The 21,297-nt window shown below is 37.9% G+C and overlaps 1 protein-coding gene across 1 annotated transcript; it reads right to left on the bottom strand.

The window, feature by feature from the left end:
• Positions 1 to 19,407: 19,407 nt before the first annotated feature.
• Positions 19,408 to 20,670, bottom strand: LOC149299888 (uncharacterized protein F54H12.2-like). Its single transcript, XM_089485845.1, has 2 exons — positions 20,576 to 20,670; positions 19,408 to 20,035 (listed from the first exon to the last, which is right to left on the bottom strand). Exons 1-2 carry the CDS (start codon positions 20,668 to 20,670, stop codon positions 19,408 to 19,410), a joined length of 723 nt encoding a protein of 240 aa, XP_089341971.1.
• Positions 20,671 to 21,297: the final 627 nt, after the last annotated feature.

Raw genomic sequence — 21,297 nt, 5'->3', positions numbered from 1 at the left:
ATTGATCATCAGCAAGTGTGACCATCTCTGTAAAAGGCAAGGTTTTAGCAGCTGGTCTGGAGCATTCAGGTGTGTGTTAACACAATGCCACAGATGAAAGAAATCAGCAATGATCTTAGAGAAGCAATTGTAGCTTCCCATCAATCTGGGAAGGGTTATAAGCAATTTTGTAAATTTTGTAAGTCCATTATTCTACGGTGAGAAAGGTAATTCAAAAGTGCAACATCCCAGCAAATTCACCCCTGGGTCAGATTGTACAATGCTCATAGAAATTGCTAAAAACCCAAGAGTTACATCTTACACTATACAGGCCTCAGTTAGCATGTTAAAGTTCATGGCAGTACAATTAGAAAAAGACTGATTGTTTGGAAGGGTTGCCAGTAGAAAGCCTCTTCTTGCTTAAAAGAACATGGCAGCACAGTTTAGGTTTGCAAAGTTGCATCTGAACAAACCACAACATTTCTGGAACAATGTAGAGAGACAGGACCACAGTGGAGATGTTTGACCATAATGCACAACGAAAGCCAAAACAAGTATATCAGCACAAACAAATCATACCATCTGTCAAGCATGGTGGTGGAGGGGTGATTATTTGGGCTTGTTTTTCAGTCAAAGGACCTGGGAACCTTGCAGTCTTTGAGTTCACCATGAACTCCGCTGTATACCAAAGTATTCTAGAGTCAAATGTGAAGCCATCAGCTAAGGCTTGGCTGAAATTGGGTCATGCAACAGGATGATGATGAAGAACAACAGCAAATCTGTAACATAATAGGTGAAAAAGAAAATAATCAAGGTGTTGCAATAGTCCAGGCAAAGTCCAGACCTCATCTCAATTGAAATGGTGTGGGGGGACCTTAAGAGAGCTGTGCATTAACAAAGGCTCAAAAACCTCAATGAACTGAAACAATGTTGTTAAGTGTGGGCCAAAATTCTTTTAGAGGCTAATAAAGTCATATAGTCAAAGATTACTTATAACTGTTAAAGGTGGATATACAAGCTATTGAATCCTAAGGTGTACTTCGTTTTTCATACATGTCTCCTCCGTTTAGGCTTATTTTTTGTTGAATAAATCTTAACACAGTGTTAGATGTCATGTCATCTGAGGTTATATTTACTTAATCTTTAGACCTGATAAGGAACAGATGATTGTTATTATCTCCTGATATGAAATGTGAAACCAGGTATTTCAAAGACGGTGTACTTTCTTTTTCACACGACTGTATGTGTATATAGCCTTTATGTTCCCAAGCTTTGCTACTTAAACTAAACTAAAAAATGTATAAATATACACATGTATATTATGAAATTCCAGATTATACTAGACATGACCAAAATACTTTAGAACATTTTCTAACCATTTACTTTGTATCTGTGTAATCCTATTTTTAAATTGCATGTGAAATTGTATTGCTTCAAGTAGTAGAAAAACCCAGTTTACATCAAAGGTAATTGCACAGAAATGTAAAAAGAGGTCAAAAGGCATAGCTTAATGTAATAGAAAACAAGTCTCCAATGTCAATACTTATTTGTAAAGAAGTTGGACTTCAACCTTCCAAATGAAGTAGCACTTGACTGAAGTGATAAAAGGACATGGTAGAATTGTCTTGCAAAACAAACTTTTTTTATTCCATATTTAAGAGGTACATATCTTTGGCAAGGTACAAAATTTTGAAAAATATATTTAAATTTTGAGAATAATATCTAACTCTAGCAGATTAACACTTCTCTCCATTATTATTCTTATTATTATTAATATTATTACAGTAATAAAAAATGTATAGGTAACATTTATGTGATATTATTGTTGTGAAAAAAAGCTGATAGAACTCATTTTATTTATAAAGTGCACATTTTTAAAATTGTTGAGCAGATTGATTTTAATGTTGATTATGTATAATAGAAAAATCCAAAAACACATCTGAATAAAATCACAAATTTTGAAGTTAAAAGCTGGTAGATTGAGATAAGCCTCTCAAATTTCAAATGAAAATAATTAAGAAAAATAAGCAATGTATACTTTTGTGCTAATAAGTAGTTTATCAATTTAAATATGACATTCAGGAATCTGTTGGAAAAATGTTGTAGGATAGGCATTCAGATTCGTAATTGCAAATGTACAGAATTTAAAACAAACCTAGACCCCCACAAAGCAAACAAAGTCCTCAGGCCTTCTTGCTCACACTCTCATTCAAGATCACTCTCTCACATGTTCTCTTAATGTTTTTACCCAATGTTCTACCAAAATCACAGCACTTTCACTGACGTCCTCTCCCCAATGAGAGGATTAAGGGAAAAGACATAAGTGAAAGCATCACAAGGTGGAAGTTCACCTTGGGGCAAAATTGTGATGTTCAATGATGTTCTCTCCCTTATTTCGATAGTCAGGAGAGAGCATGCACCAGGTACTTCCTGGAGATGCAGACGAAGAAAAAAGACAGAAGATACAAGATAAGGAGAGAAGATGAAAGACAGAAGGTAGAAGAGAAAAGATGAAGAACAAAAAGGTTGGCAGAGAAGGTATGGAAATATTTGGAGAGCGTGACAGGGTGAACGAGAGTGTCAAAGTTTAATTTTGTTCCTAACTTAAAAATTCCCCCCCCAATTTTCATCCAAACCAAAGGGGCAGGGAACAAATTTATTTGCTCCAAAATCACCCAAAAAAGAACCATTTGCACATGTCTAGAAAATAAAGTGTAAGGCAACATTCTTGTAGTGACAGAAAACAAAATTATTACTTAAGAAATAGGTGAAAATAGCTGAAGATCGAGTAAGGCACATAGATGACAGGAAAAGAGATTGTGACAAATGAAAAAAGCAAGGTGGAAAAATCATATGGTGGAAAACGACTAACACAAGTGAGAATCTGACATTGAGTGGGATATTTAAGAGAAGTACATTTGAAACTGCTGCATAATTGAATATAAATGCCAAGTGTTCACCATTCAGGTGACAATTACCATGTTCGTGCCAATTAGTGATATGATTGAGCACCAAGTCATGTTAAATATGAGAGGGCTAGTATTCTTTCATTTTACTGGATCACTGACTCCACTGATCTAAACATTCATGAGTGTTAAAAGACTGAGATTCTGGCAACTAAATCTAAGATACTGAAAATATTTTTAGGACAAACTTTTACATTTACTATATGATTACTAATAATTATTCTATGAAGATGTATTTTCATAGGAAAGTATTCCTTTTCAGAGAAGATTAATAAGTATAAACTACTAGCTCTGATAAATAGAATGATAGGTAGATAGATAGATAGATAGATAGATAGATAGATAGATAGATAGATAGATAGATAGAGGGATGATATTTTAGAGATAATTATCCATTTTCTCTACAAAGGAAAAGGTTCTTATGGACATACATCAGGACGTTATCTTCCTATTTTCATTTTAAATATATCTAATTCATATAGATGTCTGTGATTAATATATAATTTAACAATTTATTCCAAAATGTTATCTTATAGTTTTAATATATGATATTCATAACTCATTTCCTCTAGGGTTTATCTGAGTTTTATCTTAGATGAACATTGACACAAAAAAGTACACATCTTAGGATTAGTCAGATGTATTTGACAAAGATAACATTTCAGAAGAGTTCAATTACATGCACTGCATGATTGCTCATTTAAAGTTCACTGCATTTATATTTATAGTCAGTGCCCACAAAGATCCGGCCTTTGACAGGTTTGTTCCATTAGTTTTAGTGAATATGCATACATTGTTTAATTAGTGGTATATGTAAACCAGTTTGACTACATTTTGCATAATGACATTTACATTCTTATACTTCATTAATTGGTTGCAGAGTCAAAATATGCTAATGAAAATGTATTTCCCTGTAGACATTTATTGTATAGTACATAAATTGACATGGGATAGTGTTTTTTTTCTACCACATAAAAGGCATATTTTCATATTATTAACTCCCAATTTGTCAGAATGACATTAGTGAGGGTTGTTTTTCAAAATTCTCTTGATTTATAGTTATTCTTTGTAATGTAAACATCTTTAAGATGTGATCTTTTAACAGTGGCAACAAATGTAACTGTCTAAACTACAGGAACATTTAATTGGTTGCTATGATGTTCAGACCAGTTTTAAAATGTTGATCGAGAATCAGTCTGTTTACATGACCCTCATTACTTCTGTTTACTTAAGTCTAAAAGAAACTCAATATAGTCCTCTCTGCCCGTATCCTGGTATTGATCAATCAAAATAATTGTGTTCCTTATTGTATTTTTTATAGATAAAAAAAACATAGCATTCTGTTTGCTTTAGATGTGTAACACATTCTAGCAAATAATAATAATAATAAAAAAAATAATAATAAAAAACCCAGGCAGAGCTTCTTTGGTGTACAAATAGCTGAGAAGAAATGGAAGAAAAACATTTTGTCTAGAAAATCTATGTTGTTGAATTCTCACATATTATTTTCTGCAGAACCCTTTTTGTACTTGCAGGCATAGATGTGCTGTCATTGGCTCACAGTTTATATTAAGTCAATAAGGATCTACTACACATTGGTGACAATGAATTTCTTTTTTATTCTGTCTAATATTTTGTCTTCTGCAAATGATAATCAAGGATTATGTAAATCAAGCATTAGATACTGTATAAAAAAAACACATTGTACTCTTTTGTTCTTAACGTAGCTTAAAATACTGCATAGGGATATTAACAGTCTGCCAGGGAAAGACTGCAGTTAAATATAACTCAGTGACAGAAAATAAAGCCAAGCTTTTAACAAAATTACTTAAAGACAGCAATTTAATATCTAGGTTTCATTCCAACACTTCATTTAATTTTGGAAGTAGAAACGTACATGCAATATTCATTTCTTTTAATGGTCATATTTATTAAACATATTATATAAGAATCATAAAAAGACTAAGAATCACAAAAATTACATTCACAAAAAACAGAGGAATTAATGCCTTTGGTTAGGTTCATCATTTTGGGAGGGAGATAATTTTATTGGAAGTTAAAGTTGTTTTGTGGTACTTTATTGCATTTGAAAAACCAAGTAATTTTAAGTAGGCTTGTAGCCATGATCAGTCTAGATGGCACTGGGTTCTGTCCAAAATATAATGAAAATTACATGTATATCTATATTTCCTTTCCACTGAGATCAATTTAAGTTGGCCAACAACTTCATTTTAAATAAGTCATAAAATGTTCCCATACAGCAAAACAAAACATGAAAATGCTTTCACTGTCTTCAAATTAAAATGTCAGAAAATCATCAGAATAAAAAAACTTTCTCATCCAAAATGTTTACAAATAATCTAAAGATACTATAAATCACTGCACAAAAATGAAAAACAAAATGAAATTCAGATGAAAGTACATATTTATGGGATTTAAGGAGAAAACCATAAATCATAATCATTTAGAGAAGCACTTGTGGGTACATGTCATGCGTTCTTTTATATCAAAATCACTTTAATATTTAGAGCCTTTAAACCTTTCTAAACCAAATATGAATCTTTGCAGGTGGGACAAACAGGCTACTTCTGGGTTACGTTGCAAGAAAAAAAGGCTCTGGACCTATGCATACCATCCACAGTCCTTTTTTTGGACTTTCTTTAAAAATGAAATTGTGTAAATAAAATACACTCCTCTTCTTCTAAATGATCTATGTATCTGTTGTGTAAGAGAATGGATCTGTGCCAAATTTGCTTTTTAATACTGGAGCCTAATTTAATTATGTGCCTCCCAGGTCGTGGAAAAAGAAAACTTGTGGGTAATATTCTCATTAAAATAATTCTTAAGATGTGTCGACAAATCAGCCAAGTATGTGGGATTATCTAAAAAGTTTCCATTTAAACACCAACATCACTGCTTAAGTGTGGATTGCTTACATTTTAATATAATATAGAACGGTGCACGGTCACTAATGGCCTGTATTCCAATCTTGAATTCCAATTCGAAGAACAAAGTTGTAATAAGTGTTGGTGCAACAAAAACAAGGCATCTATCCTAGTATACCTATCATGTGTTGAAGAGAAGAAAGTATAATCCTGATCCCTTGAGTGTTGCGCTCTCCAAGCATCAACCAATTGGGTCAGGTGCAACCAACGTTTCATCTTTTTAAGATTAGAAAAAGAGATATTGGAGGACTGGGAGGAAGAATCTACTCTGGGATCCAAAATCATGTGGCGATCACCCCCAAATATCATGAGTCCCTCTTGGTAGTCTGCCAATTTGGATAAAATCTGAGTCAAAAATAAAGATTGACTTCAGTTTGGTACGTATATATTAGTCACTTTTTGAGTCCCAATAAAACCTTTTAAGAAGAGAGCTTGCCCCATGGAATCCCTCCAGATGTCCAGGGGCTGAAATGGAATCCTTTTGTGAATCAATATGGCAACACCTTTAGTTTTGTCAGGGGAGCTAGAGAGAAAGACATGAGAATAATTCCTATCTGTAAATTTAAATTCCTTCGAAATTTTAGTGTTTTTGCTGTTATTAATGCAATGTGTGATTTGGTAGATTGCAGAAATAGAGGAGTTTTGACCTCTGCTGGGGCTTGTTTAGACCTCTAATATTTAGAGACATAATTTTAATTTGGTCTGTAGACATATGGGACATCTGGAGGAAAAAACAAATACCCTAACCATGAGAACACTCTGCATAACAGAGAAAAAATTATCTGGATGACACAATATCAAATATCGAGCCAGCTGAACAAAAGCAAGGTCATTAACCAATACCCTTATTCAAATGAAACGGAATAGCTGAGAGCCGTACACAGCAGAGAATCCGAACCGTGTTATGATGTGAAGTGTGAGAAATATTCTAAGCATTCGAACTTTCAGGGAAGCAATGCCTCTTATGACATTGTGGCCTCGGTGACCGTTCTCCCGATGGATCCAGGAGACTTGTCAGGGCTTGAAATGTGGGTTCCCAATTGTTGATGGAGATGAGCGGCAAACCTAAAGCTTTCGGGAGGTTTGGGGCGTCTGAAGCTTGTCGTAGTATGTGTGTAGTTGTCACGCGCGCCGCCGTCCCTACCTCTGACACCAGGGCTGCCACGCCTGGTCCCGACTACTCCGCGGCGGTCCCCGCCGGGCGCACATGGCGGTGTCGCGGTCCCACCTCCTCCTCTTCGGCTAGGGTCGCGTCTGCTGTCCGTGGACGCGCCGGCGCGTCCCCCGCGCGTGCCGAAGGGGACGCGGGTATGACGCGGCGTAGGTCCGCATCTGGCGTACCGCAGTGTACGCAATCTACGCAGCGTACGCAAAATACGCAGCGTACGCAGCCTATGCAGCCTGTGCAGCGTACGCGGCGTACGCAACGTACGCAACGTGCGTAGAATACGCTGCACAGCTGTTTGTAATCACTCACCTATTTAAACACCACTTTTCTCTCCTGTAGTCACCCGTTCAAAGTGTTATGCTTTCTGGGTGTGCTGATTACTCTATATTATCTCGATTTCCTTGTGTACCGACCATTGCCTGTTTTTTGACTACGATTCCTGCTGCCTGCCCACGACCTCGGACCTGTTTAACCGTTTTGCTCCTATCCTGCCTGCCTCGACCTCGGATACGTTTGACACCGCTGCCTGCCTTTGCCCTTTTGATTACGGACTGTATACTGGACTTCTCTACAGTGCTTATCTGCATAGTAGGATCCTTCCTCTTTCCCTGACCCCGTGACAGTAGTATTGCTGGGGACAAGATTCCCATTTCACTGGGTCGATACCTCTGTATTTTTGGAGAATAGCCTCCTTGGTCAGATAATCCTGCAGGCAGCAGATAATGTCCCTAGGCAGTAGATCACCTGTTGTTTTCTGTCGGAGAGGTCGATGAGCTCTATCAATCTGCCGGGCGCTGTAAGATCTTTTAAAAAATTGTTTTAAATAGCATGAAATCAGGCCCAGTGCATGGGAGCTCAAATACTTCTTTCTTTCTTCCAGTTAGCCTAAGCACCTTGTAAAGCATCTATCCCAAAATGTAATGCAAATTTACAGAATTTTAGTACATTTGACAATTCCCACAAGACCATGAAACTGAGGTCAGACCCCCATGAATCGGACAAAAACTAAGCAAAAAGCTCAGCATTTACTTCTGAAAGACATGGACACACATTCACTCACACTATCTGCCGACCACTTCTGCTGTGTTAGGGATATTAATGAAATAAAATAGGCAAAACCAATATTCTATCACATACACAAAATGCTGGCGCTATTAATTATTGTAGCATCACACCCACAATATTATTATAAAGAGATACCCTATATTTTACCTCTGATCTTAAATTCTTTCAAATTGTGCCAAAATGTATAATTCAAAACGAGATATTATACCATCATTATACCATTATATTTACCACCACTTGTTGCTGTGGTCCAACTGGTCCTTGTAGATATCAATACAGGTTCAGTGGAAAAATGAAGTGGAAGAAAAATAACTTTCTTAAAGTCATATAACTGCCATTAAATTGCAATTTGTCAGAAGAATGTTAGATACTCAAGGTAATTATAAGAGTAAAATATGGTGCCAAGATCTTGTGATGTCCAAAATGTAATTATCTGGCCTTCCTTTGTTTAAAACATAAACTTTTAAAGATAGGGCTTTTTACCATATTCTCTACCTATTGATTGAAATCCTCCATAATTGTGGATTTTACTCATTATAATTAAAACTTCCTAGCATTTTTGCACCATTGTATTTTTATTATTTACCTCTGGTCTAAGAAATAACTTTAAGACATCTGGAATTTGTTCTTAATTACACATATCTCTAGAAGATAATACCTCCTAGGTAGTAAATAAGTTTTGGTGGTCTTGCAATGTAGTCCCCATTAAAATTTGTATTCCTAGAGATAAGTAGCTTCTACTCCTTAAATTTTCCCATTGACTATAAACTAATTAGGAAATACTTGCTGAAACAGCTATATGAAAAGCTTATTTGTTCTCAATATAGAGAGAACAAGAAAAAAATCCTTTACATGATTAAGGCAAGCAAAATGGCTCTGGCTCCATTTCATGTCATATACTGAAATCTAAAATACTTGTTTTCCAGCCTAAAATATCTGACAGCTGACCACTTCTGCTTCTGCCCACAACTTCTGCATCTTCTTCTTTTTTGATTCTGCTATCTTTGTCCACACCTCTACAGACATAACCGGTGGGAATTCCCACCAAAATGGCAGTACTTCTAGTGACGTCCCAAAATGATGCTAGCATGCCTTTGTTATCCAAGGATTAAGGGAAGGCTAGCACTCAAATTTAATTTCTTTACTACCTACTGCAGGGGTGTCCAAGTTTTTTCTGCAGTGGGCCACTTCACCAGAATGCGGGCCGCACTCATTTTTCACTGTGAGAAAATATGGCCTTTAATAAAATATGCAGATTAAAATAAAGTAAATGACACAAAACCTTTACTTTTCCTCTCACTGATTTCTGGGCCTAGAAAGTTGTGTGACTACAAATTCAGGATAATTAAAAATGAAATAGTTCTATTTATTCTAGGGATGCACCAAAATGAAAATTCTGGACCAAAACATTCACGGTTCACTTAGCCAAAACTGAAAATGACCCGCCACCTTTAAAAATAATAATAAAAACTCACATTTTTAATAAAAGTAGGTAACACACCACAATTGGACAAAAAAAAATAGCAATATGACTTGGCATGATAGGAGTGTGATTGCTAACAGCAATCACACTCCTATCATACCCAGGCAACCAGTAAATGCTGGTACCTAGGCATGATGGGACTGTGCTTGCTGTGATTGCTGTTAGCAATCACACTCCTATCATGCCAAGTCAGCCAGTACATGCTGGTACAGGGTGGCTGTAAGTGATGTACAGACCCCATATTGCTGGCAACATCAATACACAAGGGGGGCAGCTAGCTAGGTTTCAGCATGTACTGGCTGACTTGGCATGATAGGAGTGTGATTGCTAACAGCAATCACAGTCCCATCATGCTTAGGTTTCAGCACTTACACATCCAAACAGTAAATGCTGGAACCTATGCATGATGGGACTGTGATTGCTGTTAGCAATCACACTCCTATCATGCCCAGGCAACCAGTAAATGCTGGTACCTAGGCATGATGGGACTGTGCTTGCTGTGATTGCTGTTAGCAATCACACTCCTATCATGCCAAGTCAGCCAGTACATGCTGGTACAGGGTGGCTGTAAGTGATGTACAGACCCCATATTGCTGGCAACATCAATACACAAGGGGGGCAGCTAGCTAGGTTTCAGCATGTACTGGCTGACTTGGCATGATAGGAGTGTGATTGCTAACAGCAATCACAGTCCCATCATGCTTAGGTTTCAGCACTTACACATCCAAACAGTAAATGCTGGAACCTATGCATGATGGGACTGTGATTGCTGTTAGCAATCACACTCCTATCATGCCAAGTCAGCCAGTACATGCTGGTACAGGGTGGCTGTAAGTGATGTGCAGACCCCATACTGCTGGCAGCATCAATACACAAGGGGGGCAGCTAGCTAGGTTTCAGCATGTACTGGCTGACTTGGCATGATAGGAGTGTGATTGCTAACAACAATCACAGTCCCATCATGCATAGGTTCCAGCACTTACACATCCATGCTATCACACACACACTCATTCATTCATATACTCATTCATTCACAGATTAATTCCCTCAATCACGCATACTCATTCAAACACCCTCCCCACCCCCTTACCTGCACTGCAGCTCCTCGATGCCGCTCACAGACTTCAGCAGGGGGCGCGGCCTCCCTCTGCAATCTCTGGTACTGCACCAGGAAGGAAGCAGGAAGGAGTACTGGAGCAGAGTCATGTGATGTCACGTGAACTCTGCTGGGTTCCGCTTCCTTTATGCAGTATAAAAGACCCTCCCACACGTAAGTAGCAGCGCTCTTGTTGTAGCAGGGCTCGAGGTGCGGCCCGCGTAAGATCGGTTGCAGCTGACCTTCATTGGTGGATAACAGTGGAGGCCCCTGCCAGTGACCAATAGAGTCGCTTGTATGGACCACCTTTAACTCCTGGAACTCCCAGGCTTAAATCCGTTGGGAACCGCACCTTTTGCATCCTGGCTAGTGTAGTTAGAAAGCGGGAAGGTGCCAGATAAATACTTGAGACTTTTCTGCTATCTCGATGGGATATGCAAGGGTACCGTACATATGGGGGGGTGGCACGGTGGTTCAGTTTAGGCAGCCCCTATCTGTGAATCCAATGATGTGCTGGGACCAAGGAGGTTCAGCTGGGAAGAATGGCAGAGAGCGGTCACAACCGCCACTGCGAGCAATTTTGCCACTCGCAATATTATTATTATTTATTGTTTTATATAGCGCCATCAAATTCCGTAGCGCTGTACAATGGGTAGACAAGACATAACAAGTAGTATGTAACATAACAAATTGACTAACAGAGACAACAGGTGAGGAGGGCCCTACTCAAACAAGCTTACAGTCTAGCAATATGGCGGTGCCCTTCAAAAAAAAACAAAACAATGAAGTTGAAAAGACTTCCAGACCCACCAGAGAATCTGGCTCCACTTTCAGGTTGAATACAGGTACTGCATTCAACCATGCAAGTCAATGGAGCCCAGCTTTCTAATCACAATGTGATTAGTAAAATATTCAACAACAAAAAAAAGTGCTGAGGGTCAATCTTATCTCACACATGGAAGACCTTGTGGCCTCTGCCCACGGTCGTGAATATGCCAATGGCCTTAAATGGCTGCCTTGGCGACTTTTGTCTCCTCACCTCAGTTGCTTGACCTATGTATTTTGAGTTAAACATTGTCTTTACACAATGTTGTGATCTTGGAGGGCTCTGAAGACTTTGGTCCTTTTTCCAATCCCACGTCAGGTCTCTGTAATTGTGTCAATTCAACCATCAGATACCAGTATGTGTTGTACCCTTGGAACATATTATTTTTAGTTTTCTTGCTGTTTATAATGTTGTATTGTATGCATCACTACAGTGAATTCACTGATACTGTATCACCCTTTATGTTTACACCGGGACTCATCTCCATCCGATAGCAGATGTACTGTGATGTATGTCATCTTCGGTCACAACCGTTGATGTCTCTGTTAGTATGGTTATGTTCTTACCTGCCGCGGTACTGTTCTGTTGTACAATGCCTCTCAATACCTTCATGTAAACTGTAGTTCTGAGGTTCCGGCATACTATGTATCAGATTTTTCACTTACAGGAATTGTACTGTCCGGTGTTCTATTGTATCACGCTTTGCCAATAAACAGTATTGATAGAAAAAAAAAAAGTGCTAACATTTAAACATTATTATGCAGTGATGTCACCAGAGGAACCACCCAGTACCAGCAAAATAAAATAACTAAAATAAAATTAAAGTTTATTATTATGAGCAAGTGCTAAAATTAGCGCTTTATCTTCTCAAAAATCTTGACATGGAAAGAGTTAAAATAAAAGCATTTCAAACAGGGGTGTCTAATTTAATAAAAAATGAATGGTTTGGAGTGGCCGGGCTCAAAGATAGGGCATAGACACAGACTGACCAAAATGGAGAAAAAAAGCGCACATCCCAAATGTGCCATTTTAAATCCCAAACAACCTGACAAACCCATGCATGTGAGGTATCACTGCACTCTGGAGATGTTGCTGAACACATATTGAGGTGTTGTTTGATAGTGAAGCATACCAGGAGCTATGAATTCATTCCTGAAGTACAATTTGTGTGAAAAAAATACAAAAACAAAAATACTATCACAAACTTTGGCAAAGGCTGGTGGGAGAATCTCATGCATGAAAATGGTTAAAATACCAGCATTTGAAATACCTTGGGGTGTCTAGTTTTCAAATATATGGTTTGATGGGGTAAATTGAATTAGTTGGCTTCAAAGATGTTCCAAGGGGAAAATGGAGGCAGAATGACGAAATGCTAAAAGTCTGTGTTGAAAACCTGAATTGTGGGGTATCACCGTACTCAGGAGATGTTGCTGAACACATATTGGCATGTTGTTTGACAGTGACATATACCAGGACCAGTATATTTATAACTAAATTACAATTTGTGAGAAACACAAAAAATATTACTATTACAAAGTTTAACAATGTGTGGTTGTATAATCAGTGCATGGAAAGGGTTAAAATACCAGCATTTAAAATACCCTGGGGTGTTTAGTTTAAGAAAATATATGGTTTGATGGGGATAAATTGAGTTAACTGGCTTCAAGGATGTTCCAAAGAGGAGATGGAGGCAGAATAACAAGATTTGCAAAAAGGGTTAGGAAATCATAAAATGCTACTTGTACTTATTGCCCTATAACTTACAAAAAACAGCAAAAAACATAAAAACATTGGGTATTTCTAAACTCAGGACAAATAGTAGAATCTATTTTTTACTTGCTTTTGTAGGTGACTAAAAGATTTTTCAAATAAAAGTCATAAAAGGTGTTTTTTTTCAAATTTTCACCATGTTTTTTTTTTTTATATATATAGTAAATAAGATGATATGAAAAAATAATGGTATCTGAAGAAAGCCCATCTTGTCCTGAAAAAAAACAATATATAACCGGGTACACTAAATGGGTGAGGAGAAAATTACAGCTGAACACGAGCACCGCAAAAGTGTTAAAACAGCCTCGCTCCCACAGGGTACAAAAATAAAAAATTAAACTTTTATACACACAATAACTGAAAAAACACCATATTATACATTTCCTCATATGTTTAGGGGGCAGAAATTGGACAGGCAGGCTGTTTAGAGGGGCAGAGGTGGCACAGGCAGGTTGCTTTGGGCCAGAAGGGGCACAGACAGACTGCTTCAGGGGCAGAGTTGGTACTGGCAGGTTGTTTCAGGGCCAGAGGTTGCACAACCAGGCCACTTCAGGACAGAGGTGGCACAGGCGGGCTGTTTAGGGGCAGTGGTGGCACAGACAGGTTGTTTTAACCCCTTAATGACAAAGCCCGTACATGTACGGGCCCAAAATGAATTTTCAATGGGTTCAGGGACCGCCCATTGTCCTTAAGGGGTTAAGGGCAGCTGTGGCACAGGCAGGCTGTTTTAGGGGCAGCGGTGGCACAGAAAGGCTGTTTAAGGGGCAGCAGTGGCACAGAAAGACTGTTTTAGGGGTAGTGGTGGCACAGACAGGCTGTTTTAGGGGTAGTGGTGACACAGACAGGCTGTCTCAGGGGCTTACTGTATTGTGATAGGGGTTATGCAGCACTACTGTCAATGTCTGGCTCAGTAACTAGTAATGGGAGTAGTAAGAAGGTATATATGTTGTCAAACTTAATTTGACAGGTGCCCCGCCCCTTTGTGGGAGGAGTTAACAAACCTCCTTTTAGCCACGCCCCCCAGTAAAATCTCGTCAAACTTAATTTGACAGATGCCACGCCCCCTTTGATCTTGAATAACCGCGCCCTTTTTTATACACGATTGATTTCATTCAATTTCTGATTATAAACCTATTTAATTATAATGAATTAAACACACACCTTTTGTTATACGTATCTGGTCTCATTCACCGTACCAAAATACGATTAATAACCCTTTTGGACACGTATCTGGTCTCATTCACCGTACCAAAATACGTTTATATTAGGTATTTTTTTATGTTGCTTATGTGCGATTGGTGTACACATTAGGAATGGGTATGTGCTGTTCAGGACAAGTCTGGACATGTTTTTAGAAATAGCGGACGTGTCTGGGCATGTTTAAGACAAGTCCGGACATGTTTTTAGAAATAGCGGACGTGTCTGGGCATGTTTATAACTGAAATAGTAGCGGGTAATGCCGTGACTAAAAAATAAATGAGTCCCAGAAGTAATATAGAAATAAAATATTTATTCAATCGTCAATCGCCACGCCCCCTTTGATCTTGAATAACCGCGCCCTTTTTATACGCGCTTGATTTCATTCAATTTCTGATTATAAACCTATTTAATTATAATGAATTAAACACACACCTTTTGTTATACGTATCTGGTCTCATTCACCGTACCAAAATACGATTAATAACCCTTTTGGACACGTATCTGGTCTCATTCACCGTACCAAAATACGTTAATATTAGGTATTTTATATGTTGCTACATGTTTTTACAAATAGTGGGCATATTTATAACTGAAAGAGGGTTTGAATAAAAAAACAGAAAAGAAAAATTTCTACAGATGCAAACAGTTACAATGAATAGGGTTTGAATAAAAACAGAAAATAAACATTTCTACAGAAACAAATAGTTACAATGATTAGGGTTTGAATAAAAAACAGAAAAGAAAATTTTCATAGTGACAAATAGTTACAATGATTAGGGTTTGAATAAAAAACAGAAAAGAAAAATTTCTACAGATACAAACAGTTACAATGATTAGGGTTTGAATAAAAAACAGAAAAGAAAAATTTCTACAGATACAAACAGTTACAATGATTAGGGTTTGAATAAAAAACAGAAAATAAACATTTCTACAGAAACAAATAGTTACAATGATTAGGGTTTGAATAAAAAACAGAAAAGAAAATTTTCATAGTGACAAATACAGACTGGCATTAACTGCCTTACCAGAAATACACGACTTCTTACCTCCACAATGCGTAGTTAGAGAATGAACTAAACCCGATCACTACAGGAGACAAAACTCAACAACACAAAGGACATGTTACTTGAGCAACAGATAGCTCTGTCTTACTACTAATGACCTATCAACTAACAATGACTAGTCTATCCTATTATTAATGAGTCATCACGAGCCTAAAATGATGTGACGCTACTAATGACCTATCATAAACCTAAACAATGACTAGGTTGTCCTATTATCAATGAACCGTCTAGAGCCTAAAGGCATGGTTAACAATTAATAGGAACATCTGTGGATATTCGGATGAAACAAAAGGTTGTTTGAAAACTATATACATTTTATATAAAGACAGTATAAAGCATGGCACAAAATACATTGTGTAATAATCATAATAAGTTAATGCAAAAAATATACTTAACACCAAAAGAAACTGCTAGCTTTGGCAGTATTGAGAAACTGTTTCAGGCAACCCAAACACCCGGATTAAAAAGATCAGCGGTTAAAGAATGGTTGACAGAACAAGACACTTATACGTTACACAAACCTGCAAGAAAAAATTTTAAACGTAATATGATTTGTGTCTCCGACATCGATGGTCAATGGCAAGCGGATCTTGTCTCAATGATCGAATTTGTAAAATACAACAGCGGAATAAAATATATTCTGACCGTTATAGACGTATTATCCAAATATGCTTGGGCCGTAGTTTTGAGGACTAAAACAGGAAAAAGCGTAGCAGATGCCTTTAAGACTATATTTCAGGAAGGCCGTGTACCTCAAAAGTTACAAACAGACAGAGGAAAAGAATTCCTAAACAGAGATGTAAATGCATTATTAAAAAACTACAGAATCCTACATTTTGTGACAAATAACACCGTGAAAGCGGCGATTGTAGAACGCTTTAACAGAACTCTAAAATCCAAAATGTGGCGCTATTTCACCTCTCGTAACACATACCGATATATAGATGTTCTCCCCGACCTAATATTTAGTTATAACCACACCGCACATCGGACAATACGCAACTCTAACCGTGCGTAGGCAGTTGTGAAACAAGCGATAAAGATGTTTGTATTACGAGCCGTACTGTGACACCCCTCAGCATACTTCCAACTGAGCATAGCTGTTTCATCGTTGACAAAATTTAAAGAGGACACATCGTATTGGGGTAAAAATGTATAGGCAAAAAGCTCATCGGGGTCGGTTACTATACTTGTGGTCTGCAAATTTGATTTCTGGCCAAATTTACCCCATAAAGAGTTTAAAAACAGTTTAGCAATCTGTCTTTTTGCAGGGTTGACCTCTATCTTTTCAGGTCTTAACCGTACATCCTCTTTTCAGTCCATGATGTATTTTTGTTTTGTCTCCTGGTTTGTGCACCAGCTCGGGTACCCCGAGGCCTCCTGCTTATCCCTAAGACGGACTTTTATATAGTCTTCAAACAATCTGCTAGTAAACCTTGGGAAATGCCAAATTTCAAATATTTCACCCAGCCTGTACCCCTTTGTCAACGCTTGTTGTATTTCAACGGTACACCAAGTACCCGTGAGAGCCCGCTCCTCATCCGTATGCGCACAAATAATTGTTTGGCTACTGTTAGCGCATTTGTGGCATAATGGAAACATTAGTTTACCGTTCATCTTAACAGGTAAAACAGGGAAGAATAAGCCTCTAGGTGGGTAGACTTTTACTTTGGCAATACCAAAGTAGCTGTCAAAAGATTTAAAATTTTCAAAAATAATCTCCGGGTGACCGATGGGGTATGTTTTTGTTTTATTAACAAAGGGGTATAGACTAGTGAAATCATAATAGTGTATGGTCTCACCGGGAGCCGCTTTGTGGTACAGCTTAATAGCGTTTGTGCGGCCGCCGTAGAGAGCATCGCGAGGTTCCATAGGCTGTGGGAATTTTTGTTTAAGAATAAATTCCTGTACGCTCTGATCGGTCTCTATTAAGTGTTTCCACTCATGTTCCCACATCTCACGGACTTCATAACCCTGTTTTTTTAGAAAATGTGTTTTAATTTTAGTTTTATGGTACAGCTGAGCGTAGGTTGTATTTGTAACGCTGTTAAAGTCCTTTTCGTTGTAGCACATGGGACAACCGTGGTAAAAGCAACCCTGAAATTCAAATGCTGTAGGCTTACCATTAATTAATGCATAACCATCCAAAAAATAGGAACCAACAGGTTTTTCACCACCTTGTAAGGCGTGCTGTATCGTGATGCCCTCTTTATGAGCGATATACATCAACCACTGTATAGACACTGTTGAAAACCGCTTCTTATTTCTATGATAGTTGTCAGCTGGCAAAATCGCTATAGTGTTTTCCGGTAAATATTTAAACCTGTACATGGCCATACACACAGAGGCTAAAGTTGTTAGCTGAAAAGGGTCAATGTATTCTTTGACTACCTCAGAGCCCAAGTCACCCTTAATTACCCTTTTACTTGTTGTCATTTTGATTATACTATCTCTGTAACGGATACAAGCCTGTTTGAGAATTTTAACATCTTCAATACAGTATTTTTTCAGTTCGTCTTCAAAGTTAAATCTACAATTATTGTTCTCACGGTACCAAATCATGAAGTCGTTTTTTTCATCAGGCATCATTTGATCATAACCATAATGATCTACAGAAGGCATAGGGGCGCAGGCTTTGGGTTTTGAGGGTTGTAAAGAAATTGTTCAAAAGGCTGGCGTCAAATGACGTCTGACTTGTTTGTTCCTGAAACACCATAGGGTATTGAGCGGTATGTGACGTAAAATTGATCACTTAACCACGCCTACAAGATACTTACATCCGCGGCATACATTTAAAGGTTAACATACACATTTTTTTAAAGATAAATATAAGAAATACAAGACTCCCGACCACATATTGAAATTTTTATGAATTTTCTCATTCACACCGCGTAGGGATACAATTTAAAGGTCTAGAGACTATTTCCGCACACACGCCACACATATGCAAAATTTTTTATATTTGTTAAAGAATACTACAGAATAATGTTCATCGTACAAGAAAATTTACACAGTTATTAAAACTTTCAAGAGCTTACCGCATCCATTAAATCAGTGAAAATAGTGGTCTTGTCCATGCTTTTCTTGTACCTCCTAGACTTGTAAAGGATGAAACCTCTAAAGAGTTTATACACCCTTTTAAACTGTCGGTGGGTTTGATTGATTGTTTCTTAATGATCTGGGGTCAGGGTGAATATTGGTTAAAAAAAAATAACCACTGAATACTTTTCATTATAAAAGTTGTATGTTTTATTATTGATAACTCAAATACATGCATAAGCTAATAAAAAAATTATTGAATCAATGACGTTTTTGATAACACGCTATACATTTCTGAATATGCACACTACGATAACCCCCATTTCGTATACCACGCATATATTTCCACACAAAACGTGACACCAATCGATCATTTTGTTTAAATTCATTAGTAAAATGGTTTAAAACTTCTTTAAATGATAATCCTTTACACATATGATGAATAAAAAATACACAAAATTCTCCACAGACGGATGACAGAGTACTTTGCAACTGCACATTTTGAAAACATATCCGCTTAACATTTATATTCAAAAAAGCTAATATTTCTTTAGGAAATAATGGGCTTGCGGGGGAGAGTCCGTATGAATCAAAAAAATATCCTCTTCTCTTTTGATCGATATAGCAGGCTAACCAATGTTCTCCGGGTAATGTATGTGGGTCTGTATTTATAATGAACGCTGCAGGCACATTGGTCAGTTTATCAATCGGTAGCAAGTCGCAGGGAAATAACCCCACAAATATATCCTTGGAAAAAGGATCCGTCTTTAAAATGTGTGTCAACTCTAAAGTGTTCATGCTTATCTTTAGAGGTAATCGTACAGCACTTCCCTACGTTGATTTATTTCGATAATATTTTCAAACTGACCGTAAACCAACAGATTTACGGTGCGTTCCAATGCCCTGGAAAAACGTATTTCGGCCCTCAGGTTACCGAACCGAATGAGTGAGAAGTGGGTATTACACTCTTGATCAGGAGATAGATCGAAAGCAAATAGCGTATAACCGTTCACAAATTCTTCTCTGTCGATGATAACCCCCGAATCGCTGCAGTTCTTCTGCGCCAATTGTAAAAATGCCATATATTCACGTACAGCGTTAAAGTGTTCAAAATCGGGTTGAAACGGTTTTGCGGGTATTTGTTCACCATCCAGATAGAGAGCCGCAAAATTCACATTGTTATGTTTAAAGCATAAAGGGTTTCTGTCGTAAGCGCCAGAAAATGCTTCATTATCAACAAATGCTAAAATTACAAACTTTGGTATCGGCCCCAGGAACAGATTCTCTTGATTACAAACTCGGCTTCCTGTTGGTACGCTAAATACTTTCATACTAACACGTTCAATGGCGTACTTAGCATTACCGGTTAAAAGTGCTTGGGCGTGACCTATTCGCACGGCCGGCGAAATTTGCACACGTTTGATGGGTCCTGTTCTGCAGACATTAAACAAAATGTATCTTTATTTCTGATGAGTTTTATTTTCAAGTCCAAACCATTCAGTATGAGTTTTTCTTGGAAAAAAATATCGCTGTGTAGATGTCCTAGTAGTTCTACAGTTTTTCCTCGTTCTGTCATTTGAGCCCGTTTTGTAAAACCATTATTGTCTCCGTTTAGCACACGGTCTTGATGATGCCCGGCTGTATCTTTGTAGAATAAACTGTGTAGACAAAGCATCGGCGCTATAATTCAGAAGCGTCTCGATGTATGCTCTGTAAGAGTACAAATTATTAGATTGTGATATTAATCTATCACCAAGGGTGATATCCAGTTGATTGAACAGAGTCGCTATAGGGTAGTTGATTAGACTGACGCGCGCTCCTTCAGGAATTTGCGAGTTGTCATTTTTTACAATTTTACACGTAATATATAATAGGGTGTTATTCAAATCAAAATAATGTTCTCCGCTCCCTGCGATGTAGAATTCAAGCGGTGAAGTTTCAGAAATGGCTGCGAGCGGCTGCACTTCTACATACAGACTTTTTTCTATGCTGGTCTGTGTCGGTTTTATATCAAACAGGTCCAGTTCGGATTTGGCACACTCCACGGATGCTGTATGGATAAACGCCATGATAGCAGCTTAAAAGATGTTTTCCGTTCTCCGTCTCGATGTCTTTCTCTTTTTTCTAGACTTGCTGCTCGCCTCTTTATTAAGGCGCTAGGAGGAAATGCTGCAACGTGTTTCCGCTTCTTCTTTGGAATTTGTTTGCCTATGTAAACAAGACCCGACCCCTCCTGAGGTTGATCGGCCATTCTGCTCATAACGGCTGTTGAAACACGCCCCACAATATCTTTTGCAATGTTCTTAGCGGCGGTTTTTACATGAGGTTTTACAATATCCAAACCGCGTCTGAACAACGGTACAGCCTTTCTGAATAAATTGCGAAAAATACCTCCCAATCCACGTCCATACATATACACGATACCATGGAAGCCTGGGGGGCCGTGCCCGGCCTGCGACTTGTAATAAGCGCTGTAAACATGCGGCTCACCGTAAGTTTTAACAACCACCATCCTTGCTTGTTTCAGTAAAAACCAACCCTCCGTGGACGAAAGTGTAGTTTAACGATGACCTTCCCGTATTTGAATGACACATTTGTGTTCTGGTCGTTCTTTATCTCGATGGTTATGTGATCAAAATGGTATTTACTCACGGGTATGTAATCGGGTTTGATGTAACGTTGTGTAATTATTTCAT

This window comes from Sceloporus occidentalis, unplaced genomic scaffold (assembly GCF_023333645.1).
Source record: "Sceloporus occidentalis isolate IW3139 unplaced genomic scaffold, rSceOcc1.0.p SCAF_27, whole genome shotgun sequence".
In the NCBI taxonomy this organism is placed as follows: domain Eukaryota; kingdom Metazoa; phylum Chordata; class Lepidosauria; order Squamata; family Phrynosomatidae; genus Sceloporus; species Sceloporus occidentalis.
This window is presented reverse-complemented; position numbering and strand designations above follow the sequence as displayed.